The sequence below is a fragment of the Hypanus sabinus genome, chromosome 23 (assembly GCF_030144855.1).
Source record: "Hypanus sabinus isolate sHypSab1 chromosome 23, sHypSab1.hap1, whole genome shotgun sequence".
Lineage (NCBI taxonomy): Eukaryota > Metazoa > Chordata > Chondrichthyes > Myliobatiformes > Dasyatidae > Hypanus > Hypanus sabinus.
The window spans coordinates 56,068,875-56,080,383 of NC_082728.1; the positions used below are offsets into that span (position 1 = coordinate 56,068,875).

Genomic DNA, 11,509 nt, shown 5'->3' on the forward strand with positions numbered 1-11,509 from the left:
AAACCTTGAGGAAAGTTATGAAAGTACTCAATAAAAGGTCCCCAGACCTTATGAAACTTTATATCTGAATTAAGAATTGAATAATGAATTTTTTCAAGGTCTAAACAGGACATAATATCATTAAGCCATTGAGCATGCGTTTGAGCCATTGAGAACAACCTTTGCTCAGTTTTTATTTATTCTTTTTGTTATTGCACATATATAGGCACATTTTCCATTACCAAGATTATTTTACAATAAGTTATTTTGGTTCTCAATGAACCAAAGAAATCATTTGACCCATAACCAAGGTACAGCTAAAATGTTACAATCAGTGAGGAAGGCAGAGTGGTGCAGCTGGTAGAGCCATAGCCTCTCAGCACCAGGGATCTTGGTTCACCTGACTTTGGGTGCTTTGTGTATGTCGAGCTCAGTTTCTCCTTTTCACCCTCTGGCTTCTTCACATACCCCAAAGATGAGCTGGTATGTTAATAAACCACTAAGTTTGCATCTCATGAATGGTGAGGGCATGTTTCTGAATGCAAAGCCAATAAAAATGGGATTAAAGAAAGATTAGTGTAAAAGGGTGCTTTAAGATTGGTACAGATTCACTGAACTGAAGGTACACACAAGACCATCAGATATGGGAGCAGAATCAGGCCATTTTGTCATGGCCAATCCATTTTCCATTTCAGCCCCCAATCTCCTGCCTTCTCCCTGTATCCCTTCATACCCTGACTAATCAAGAATTTATCAACCTCTGGCTTAAATCTTTGTAAAGACTTGGCCTCCACAGCTGATTTTGCTTTCTAAAGGGACAGCCCTCTAATCTGAGGTTGTGTCCTCTGGTCTTAAACTCCCCCACTACAAGAAACATCCTCTTCACATCCACTCTTTTGAGGCCTTTCAACATTCAATAAGGTTTCAATAAGGTCACCCCTCATTCTTCTGAATTCCAGTGAGTGGAGGCATACAACAAGCCTTTAAGACTCTGATACAAAACACTTCATATAGAAGTTAGATTATTCTAAAATAGTCACGTTCCCAAAAGATGTTAGACAAGAATACCTTTGATCACTCTCCCCAAATTCTCCTCAACTAGGAATTTTAAATTGTGCAAAAATGTTGGAGAGCTTCCACCCCCCCCCCCACCCCCCAATGACAAGGTCTGAGAGAGCAGGATTGATAACACCCAAAAGGTTATCAGACAGGGAGGGCTGAGTTCCAAAATTCAATGGAAGATATCAAATTACTCAGAAAACACACAGGTACCAGGCTGGTTTAGATTGTGCTGCCAACACACAAAGTAAATAGATAAACTGTTTTATTTTTGTCTCTACTGAATATGGCTGCCAACTCTTCATAGAGAACACAGAAACTCCAAGGTATTAATTTAAATCCAAACTGCAAGCTTTTAATTTCTGGTAGCAGTGTAAATCCACTGAGATAAAGTCAGTCATGAGTCTCCCGACTCGCAGCACCAACAGCCCTTAGAAACAGCGACAAGGTGATGGTGAAGTGTGAGCGAGAAGGTGGGGTGGGGGGGGGGGGTGTGGACAGGGAAGAATACCATCCCCTGAGAGTATCCACCCCCTCACCTCGCCATCCAACCTCACCCCAGACCGAACCCCGAACCTCTCACCCCAACACATTGTGTTTGTGTCGGGGGGCTGACGGCGGCCCCGCCTCTCACCGATCTCCCGACGACGCCGGGTTTTCTCGGGCCCGCCATCCAGGAGATGTGTGAGGCTCTCGGTGAGGAAGGTCGCCGACTCGCGCTCCCTGCGTAGGTCCGGATTCATGGCGGCAGGCGGCAGCTCCGCGCTCCCAGCACTTCCCGAGGCCGCAAACTCTGCCACAGCTCTCCTTAAAGTGGTGATAGGACGGATGCTCTTCTTAAAGAGGTAATGACCACTTCAGTACAGTAATCTATTGAATTTTCAGTTACTTATTTAGAGATACAGCACCGTGACGACCCAGTTGACATGTGATCAATTGACCTTTTAACCCGTAAGTGGAAGTCCTCCTCAGAGGATGGGACCGATGTTCTCCTTAATGCCCTCTTCGGTGCTTGTGGGGGACCGGCGCTTTCCTTAAAGGTATGATGTTGATCCCAAAGAACTCCTGATGTTCTGACATTCCACAAGATTCAGAAATTCACTGACAGTTAACAGAATCATTCCCAAAGTTCTTGGACTCGATGATTTTGCCGCTCTAAAAATTAACTTTATTCATGGAACTGTTAATACAGAGCATTGAAGTCAATATTTTCATCATGATATGTTATTTCAGTTACTTCACATTGGCGCAACATCAGTTTTCATTGATCGACAACAGCCAGTTCCTGTAGTTTGGCCATAGATTGTGGAATTGTGGGAGGGCTACACTACACCAGCACATTGTAGAGACTGTGGCACAGTGTATGTCTGTGGCACTTGGTTATGGACAGATCAATGGGTTTTGGGAGGACAAAAAGCATGAGCCATTAGCTTGATGGTTCTCCTGCAGCAGATGGTATTAGAGACAGTGTGCCCCTGGGTAGAACTGGAGTCCTGTGACACACACCTCCGTGTGGCAATGGTGCTTGCTGGAAGGCAATGGGCAGCAGTTTCATTTACAGACAAGAGAATGATGCTGGAAATCTGAGCAATATCCTCACCATGCTGAAGGAACTCAGTAGGCCAGGCAGCATCTAGTAAAATAGTACATTCGATGTTTCAGGATGAAACTTTTTGGCAGGACTGGTGAGAAAAAGATGAGTAGATTTAAAAGGGGGGAGGGGGAGAGAAACACAAGGTGATAGGTGAAACCTGGAGGGGGAGAGATAGAGTAATAGCTGGGAAGTTGATTGGTGAAAGAGACAGAAAACCATGGAAGAAAGAAAGGGGGGGAGGAGCACCAGAGGGAGGCAATGGGCAGGCAAGAAGATAAGGTGAGAGAGGGAAAAGGGGATGGGAGTTGGTGAAGGAGTGGTGGGATGTGGAGGACATTACCAGAAGTTTGAGAAATCAATGTTCATGCCATAAGGTTGGAGGCTATCCACATGGAATATAAGGAGTTGTTCCTCCAGCCTAAGTTTAGCCTCATTATGACAATGGAGGAGGCCATGGATGGACATATTGGAATGGAACAAGAAGTGGAATTAAAATGGGTGGCCATTGGGAGATCCCGCTTTTCTGATGGACTGAGTTTCGTTTGCAGTGTAGTTATCACTGGGGCATTAGGGCTGTCCACACACTCTGGCCCACATATGAAGGGTCCAATAGGGTGGGATTTCTCTTCAAGCAAAGTCTTGGTATTTACTGAAAGGTATGGGTGATTGCTGTGTCACAGAAATTCAGCCCACAGAATTCACAAACAGACTCAGAATAAAAATTCACTCTCATGCAATAGATGTAACAATTTTACCTTTGTAAAACTGATACAGTATTTCTTGCTGCACATGCAGATGATATGGCTTTACATAACAAAAATTGTAATACAGTAGTTTTCCAGGAATGTAACACCCCCCCCCCCCCATATCACACAGGGATTGCAAGCACTGGTAATTCTCCCAAGTGTCTTTGACTTGGGGAGCCATACCAGTGGTTTTACCATCGTCTTTTCCTGCAGGGCTCCATAGACGTTCTGTGCTAATCATTAGTGATCAAAGGTGTTATAGAGTCAAGCAGCACTTTGGTCCAACTGGCCCATGCCAACAAATATTCCTGACTAATCTGCCCATGTCTGGCCCATATTCCTCTAAACCTTTCCATGCACCATTTAAATGTACCTGCCTCAACCATTTCCTCCAACAGCTCATTCTATATATTGACCACCCTCTGGGTGAAAATATATCCCCCTCAGGCTCATAATAAATTTCTTTCCTCTCACCTATACCCTCTTGCTCTTGATTACCCTCCCACAAGAAAAAGACTGTGTGCATTCACCCTATTTTTGCCCCTCACTCCTGGAAGATCATCCCTGTTTCTCCTAAGCTCCTGTGCTCCAAGACCAACTGACTGCTCAAAATTTCTCTTTTACACAGGCCTTCTAGTTTCAGGAACATCCACATAGACCTGCTCTTCCAGCTTAATGGCATCTTTCCTGTAGCAGGGTGTCCAAAAATGAAAACAAAATTCCAAATGCAGCCTCCCCAATGTCTTGTACACAGCAATATAACATCCAACTTCCTATACTCATTGCACTGACTGATGAGTGCCAGCTTGCCAAGCTCCTTCTATCTGTCATGTTACCTTGTTATACTGCTAGATACCTTTGCTCTACACCAAACCCAGGGCCATTTGTTGTCTGTGAAAGTCACACCCTCATTTGTCTTTCCAAAGTGTAACACATTGCATTCATTCAAATTAAACCCCATTTGCCATTTCTGAGCCCACTAACTCAGCTGATCACGATCCCTCTGTACATCCTGATAACCATCTGCACTGTCAAAGTGCGTGGTTCTGGATGAAGTCCTTTATATGGATAGGTGGAGTGGCTATATCCAACTAAAGGAACATTCTGCTGTAATGTAGTAATATACCTTGGGGAGAAGGCTGAACATCAGCACGCAGGGACATTTGGTGCATACGTACCCACTCTGTATGTAGAGCATGATGCAATGATGGAGTTGAGAATGAGGTAGATCTACCCCCCTTTCAATGGAGGTTTGTATATCAAGGCTCTACAGACTTGATCCATATTTGAGCTTCAGATGAAAAGATCTCGAATAACTACTTTCAATGCAGGCGTGTGGTATGAGTCAACACTGAGAGTGCCTCACACCTGAGACCCAGGTTCCTTTCTGTATTTGACAGGGATTGCTGTTTCCAGAATGGTATGTCTTTTCTCCTGAGGCAAACCAACACTGAAACTAGATCTGTGTCCAATTGACATTGAGACCGGTATAGGGTATGCAATTGCTCATGGAAACTCAGTAGGTAAGACAGGCATCTGTAGAGAGGAATAAAGAGTCGTTATTTCAGGCTGAGATCCTCAGGGCTGGAAAGGAGGGGGAAGAAGCTAGAATACAAAGGTCGGGGAGGGGAAAGAGATCCTTGAAGCCAGGTGAGGAAGAAGATAGGTGGGTGGGGGATGTAGGGGTGGGGATGAAGTGAGAAATTGGGAGGTGATAAGTGGAAAAGGTAAAGGGCTGAAGAACAGGGAATCTGATAGGAAGGGAGAGTGGGTGGGGCACTGGGGGAGGTGATAGGCAGGTGAGGAGAAGAGAAGGGGAAAGGGGGGAGTGAGAATAAGAATAGAAAAAAGAGAGGACAGGGAGGAGGGAGAATTTAAGGGAAGTTGGGGAAATCGATGTTCATGCCACCCAGTTGGAAGCTAATCAGATGAAAGAGACTTCAGCTAGGAAGAAGTGTTGGTTCTATGTAAAGGGTCTGTTATGGTTTCCTTTTTGTGTTTTTTTCCTCTCTTACTGTATGGTTGTGTTGTGCTCTTCATGCCAGATGTTGGAGAACTGGGAGACCCAGACTCTGCTGGGGAACTACATCTGTGTGAAGTGGATCTGGCTGCAGCTCCTTTAAGACCATGTTAGGGATCTGGAGCAGCAATTGGATGATCCTCAGTTTGTACAGGAGAGTGAGGATATAATTCATCAGAGTTACAGGTAAGTTGTCACCCCAAAGTTGCAGGAGGTGAGTGACCATCAGGAGAAATGGAAACAGGCACTTAGAGCAGGGGAGCCTGTGGCCATTCCCCTCAAAACCAAGTATACCGCTTTGGATACTTTTGTGGGGGATGACTTCCCGGTAGAATGCCACAGTGACGGTGATGCAGAGAGGAAAGAGAGAGGAGAGAGGTAGTGATAGGGACTCAATAGTGAGGTAAGAGATTCTGTGAATGTGAATGAGACACCTAGATAGACAATAGACAGTAGGTGCAGGATTAGGCCGTTCGGCCCTTCTAGCCTTCTAGTCAGCCTTCCAGCTAGATGGTATGTTGCCTCCCAGGTGCCAGGGTTAGGGACGTCTCAGATCATGTCTACAACATTTTGAAGGGGGGGAAGCAGCCAGATGCCTTGGTATATATTGGTATCAATGACATGGGAAGGAAAAGCAATGTCCCGAAAAGAGAATTTAGAGAATTTAGAAAGCTGAGAAGCAGGATCTCCTGGGCAGTAATTTCTGGATTGCTGCCTGTACTAAGTGCCAGTGAGGGTAAAAACAGGTTGATTTGGCAGATAAATGCGTGGCTGAGAAGCTGGTGCAGGGGGCAGGGCTTCAGGTTCATAGATGATTGGGATCTCTTCTGGGGGAGGTATGACCTGTTCAAAAGTGATGGGTTGCACCTGAACCTGAGGGGAGCCAATATTCTTGTGGGAAGGTTTGTTAGAGCTGTTGGGGCGGGTTTAAACTAACTTGGCGGGGGTGGAAACTGAAGTGAAGGGACTCCGGATAGGATGGATGGTAAAGAAGTAAAGGTAGTGTACTGTCACATTGTCAGGAAGGGCAGACAGGTGATCAGTCTTAGTTGCAGCCAACAGGCTGAGTATCAAATCATTAAGGATGCAGAATCAGAAAGGACAACAAATATGGTACACAAGATGTTGTAGCTAAATGTGTGTAGTATCAAGAAATAAGGTGAATGATCTTGTTGCAATATTACAGATTGCTAGGTATGATGTTGTGGACATCACTGAATTGTGGCTGAAGGATTGTTGTAGTTGGGAGCTGGATGTCCAAGGTTACACGTTAGATTGGAGGGATATGAAGGTAGGCTGAGGGGATGGTATGGCTCTACTGGTAAAGAATGGCATCAAACAGTATAAAGATGTGACATAGGATCAGAAAACATTGAATCATTTTGGATTGAGTTAAGAAACTGCAAGGGTAAAAGGACATTAATGACAGTTATATACAGGCCTCCCAACAGTGACTGGGAGGTGAACCACAGGTTACAACAGGAAATAGAAAAGGCGAATCAAAAGGGCAATGTCATGGTAGTCATGGGAGATTTTAACATGCAGGTCGATTTGGAAAATCAGGTTGATAACAGATCTCAGGAGGGTGAGTTTGTTGAATACCTAAGAGATGGGTTTTTAGAGCAGTTTGTCATTGAGCCTGCTAGGGGATCAGCTATACCAGATTGGCTGTTATGTAATGAACCGGAGGCAATTAGAGAGTTTAAGGTAAAAGAACCCTTAGGAACCAGTGATCACAATATGATTGTGTTCAACTTATAATTTGAAAGGGAGGAAGTAAAGTCTGATGTAGCAGTATTTCAGTGGAGTAAGGGAAATTACAGTGGTATGAGAGAGGAGTTGGCCAAAGTAAATTGGAAGGAGCTGCTGGCAGGGATGTCAGCAGAGCAGCAATGGCATACATTTCTGGGAAAAATGAGGAAGGTGCAGGACGTGTATTCCAAAAATGAAGAAATACTCAAGTGGTAAAATAGTACAACTGTGGCTGACAAGGGAAGTCAAAGCAATTGTAAAAGCAAAAGAAAGGACAAAGAACAAAGCAAAAATTAGTCGGAAGATAGAGGATTGGGAAGTTTTTAAAAACCTACAGAGAGCAACTAATAAAATCATTAGAAGGGAAAAGCTGACATATGAAAGCAAGTTAGCAAATAATATCAAAGTGGATAGCGAAAGTTTTTTCAAGTATGTTACAAATAAAAGAGAAATGAGAGTGGATATAGGACCACTAGAAAATGAGGCAGGACAGCCCTTTTGGCAGCTGATGGAGTAACATTATTTTAGATTGCAATACCCTACTTACTTTATTGTCTCTTACCAGTTTTTCTTTGAAACTTTATAATACTTTAATACTGCTCTGCTATGGCTGGGAAAAGAACAAAAGCTTTTGCAAAAGAAGGAGAAACAGAAGATGAATCCCTAGTCACTTTGGATTCAATCAGTGACTTCCTTAAATGGCAGAAATTGGAATTTTCTGAGGAGTTTCAACGACTTAATGGCAAATTGGATACAATCCAACAAACTTTAACTGAGTATGACAACCGAATTCAGGAAAATACTGCAAAGCTGGTGTCACTTGAAGAGGATTTTGAAGATACAATTAAACTCTTATCCAATGAAAAAATGATGAAAAGGATTATCAGTCCAGAAAATAGAAGCAGGAGAAATAACTTGCAAATTCTGGGTCTTGAAGAATCAAATGAAGGCGCTGACCCTACGAATTTCTTTGCAAACTTTTTGAAACAGTTATTCCCTGTTTTAGTCACTTCTGAGCCGATGCTCGATCAAGCACATTGCTCACTGACTTCGAAGCTATTGTCGTCTGCAGTGAGACCCAGTTCGGTCATTATAAGTTTTCATGAATCTTGTACTAAGGACCTTTTAATTTGCCATACCTGTCAACTAGGAATGATCGATTTCCATGGTTTCAAGGTCAGATTTGTGGAAGACTATTTGCCTGAAGTTATAGAACCATAGAACATTACAGTACAGAAGGCCTTTTGGCCTTTCTTGGCTGTGCTGAACCATTTTTCTGCCTAGTCCCACTGACCTGCACCTGGACCATATCTCTCCATACACCTCTCATCCATGTACCTGTCCAAGTTTTTCTTAAATGTTAAAAGTGAGCCCGCATTTACAACTTCATCTGGCAGCTCATTCCACATTCCCACCACTCTCTCTGTAAAGAAGCCCCCCTCTAGTGTTCCCTTTAAACTTTTCCCCCTTTACCCTTAACCCATGTCCTCTGGTATTTTCTCCCCTAGCCTCAATGGAAAAAGCCTGCTTGCATTCACACTATCTATACCCATCATCATTTTATATACCTCTATTAAGTCTCCCCTCATTCTTCTACGCTCCAAGAAATAAAATCCTAAACGATTCAACCTTTCTCTGTAACTCAGTTTCTCAAGTCCTGGCAACATCCTTGTAAACCTCCTCTGCACTCTTTCAACCTTATTAATATCCTTCCTGTAATTAGGTGACCAAAACTGCACACAATACTCCAAATTCGGCCTCACCAATGGCTTATACAACCTCACCATAACATTCGATCTCTTATACTCAATACTTTGATTTATAAAGGCCAATGTACCAAAAGCTCTCCTTACTACCCTATCTACCTGTGACGCCACTTTTAGGGAATTTTGTATCTGTATTTCTAGATCCCTCTGTTCTACTGCACTCCTCAGTGCCCTACCTTGTATGTTCCACCTTGGTTTTTCCTTCCAAAGTGCAATACCTCACACTTGTCTGTATTAAACCCCATCTGCCATTTTTCAGCCCATTTTTGCAGCTGGTCCAGATCCCTCTGCAAGCTTTGAAAACCTTCCTCGCTGTCCACTACACCTCCAACCTTTGTATCATCAATAAATTTGCTGATCCAATTTACCACATTATCATCCAGATCATTGATATAGATGACAAATAACAATGGACCCAGCACTGATCCCTGTGGCATACCACTAGTCACAGGCCTCCACTCAGAGAAGCAATCCTCCACTACCACTCTCTGACTTCTCCCATTGAGCCAATATCTAATCCAATTTACTACCTCAACGTGTATACCTAGCGACTGAATCTTCCTAACTAATTGCCCATGTGGGACCTTGTCAAAGGCCTTACTGAAGTCCATGTAGACAACATCCACTGCCTTCCCTTCATTCACTTTCCTTGTAACCTCCTCGAAAAACTCTAATCGATTTGTTAAACATGACCTACCACGCACAAAGCTGTGTTGACTCTCCCTAATAAGTCCCTGTCTATCTAAATACTTGCAGATCCTATCTCTTAGTACTCCTTCCAATAATTTCCCTACTACCAATGTCAAATTTACTAGCCAATAATTTCACAGATTACTTCTAGAGCCTTTTTTAAACAATGGAACAACATGAGCTATCCTCCAGTCCTCCGGCACCTCACCCGTAGATACCGACATTTTAAATATATCTGCCAGGGCCCCTTCAATTTCAACACTAGTCTCCTTCAAGGTCTGAAGGAATACCTTGTCAGGTCCTGGGGATTTATCTGCTCTGATTTGCCTCAAGATAGCAAGCACCTCCTCCTCTTCAATCTGTATAAGTTCCATGACCTCACTACTTGTTTGCCTTATTTCCATTGACTCCATGCAAGTTTCCTTATTAAATACAGACGCAAAAAAAGCCCATTTAAGATCTCCCCCATTTCTTTTGGTTCCATACATAGTTGACAACTCTGATCTTCAAGAGGACCAATTTTATCCCTTACTATCCTTTTGCTCTTAATATACCTGTAGAGGCTCTTTGGATTATCCTTCACCTTGACTGCCAAAGCTACCTCATGTCTTCTTTTAGCCCTCCTGATTTCTTTCTTAAGTATTTGTTTGCACTTTTTATACTCCTCAAGTACCTTATTTGCTCCCTGTCTCCTATACATGTCATATATCTCTCTCTTCTTCTTTATCAGAGTTCCAATATCCCTTGAAGACCAAGGTTCCTTATTCTTATTCACTTTGCCTTTAATCCTGACAGGAACATACAAACTCTGCACTCTCAGAATTTCTCCTTTGAAGGCCTCCCACTTACCAATGACGTCCTTGCCAGAGAACAACCTGTCTCAATCCACGCTTTTTAGATCCTTTCTCATTTCTTCAAATTTGGCCTTTATCCAGTTTAGAACTTCAGCCCGAGGACCAGATCTATCTTTATCCATGATCAAGTTGAAACTAATGACGTTACGATCACTGGAACCAAAGTGTTCCCCTACACACATTTCCATCACCCGTCCTAACTCATTTCCTAATAGGAGATCTAATATTGCATCCTTTCTAGTTGGTACCTCTACATATCGATTTAGAAAACTTTCCTGGACACATTTTACAAACTCTAACCCATCTAGACCTTTAACAGTATGGGAGTCCCAATCAATATGTGGAAATTTAAAATCCCCTACTATCACAACTTTATGTTTCCTGCAGCTGTGTGCTATCTCTCTGCAGATTTGCTGCTCCAATTCTCACTGACTATTGGGTGGTCTATAATACAACCCCATTAATGTGGTCACACCTTTCCTGTTTCTCAGCTCCACCCATATGGCCTCAGCAGACAAGCCTTCTAATCTGTCCTGTCGAAGCACTGCTGAAATATTTTCTCTGACTAGCAATGCCACACCCTCCCCCCCACCCCACCCTTCATTCTTCTGCCTCTATCATGTATGAAACATCGGAACCCTGGAACTGCCAGTCCTGCCACTCCTGTAGCCAAGTTTCACTAATGGCTACAATGTCATAATTCCATGTGTCAATCCATGCCCTCAGCTCGTCAGCCTTCCCCACAATACTCCTCGCTTTGAAATAGACACACCTCAGAAGATTGTTACCACCACACACAACCCTTCTATTTGTGACTTTGCATGAAACTTTAACATAATTTATTTTCACCCCAGCTCCATTATCTACTCTGTCACTCTGGTTCCCATCCCCCTGCAAATCTAGTTTAAACCCTCCCTAATAGCACAAACAAACCTCCCTGCAAGGATATTGGTCCCCCTGTAGTTCAGGTGTAACCCGTCTCTCTTGTACAGGTTTTGTTATTTTTTTTGATATTTCTTTATTATTTCCCTTTATGAGGCTTTATTTTA

General features: G+C 43.2%; 1 protein-coding gene and 1 long non-coding RNA gene across 3 annotated transcripts in view; one reads left to right on the forward strand and one right to left on the reverse strand.

Moving 5' to 3' along the window:
• Positions 1-1,956, reverse strand: part of acox1 (acyl-CoA oxidase 1, palmitoyl) — a 63,047-nt gene extending 61,091 nt beyond the window's left edge. Inside the window, exon 1 of one of the 2 annotated variants that reach the window (XM_059948918.1) lies at positions 1,673-1,956. In XM_059948918.1, the coding sequence (XP_059804901.1) occupies positions 1,673-1,781 (109 nt within the window). In that variant the 5' untranslated portion in view covers positions 1,782-1,956. The remainder of the gene's footprint in view (positions 1-1,672) is intronic. The other variant, XM_059948919.1, reaches the window with a different exon arrangement.
• Positions 1,746-11,059, forward strand: LOC132380212 (uncharacterized). Its single transcript, XR_009507702.1, has 2 exons — positions 1,746-1,883; positions 5,424-11,059. It is a non-coding gene; the product is annotated as an uncharacterized LOC132380212 (long non-coding RNA).
• Positions 11,060-11,509: the final 450 nt, after the last annotated feature.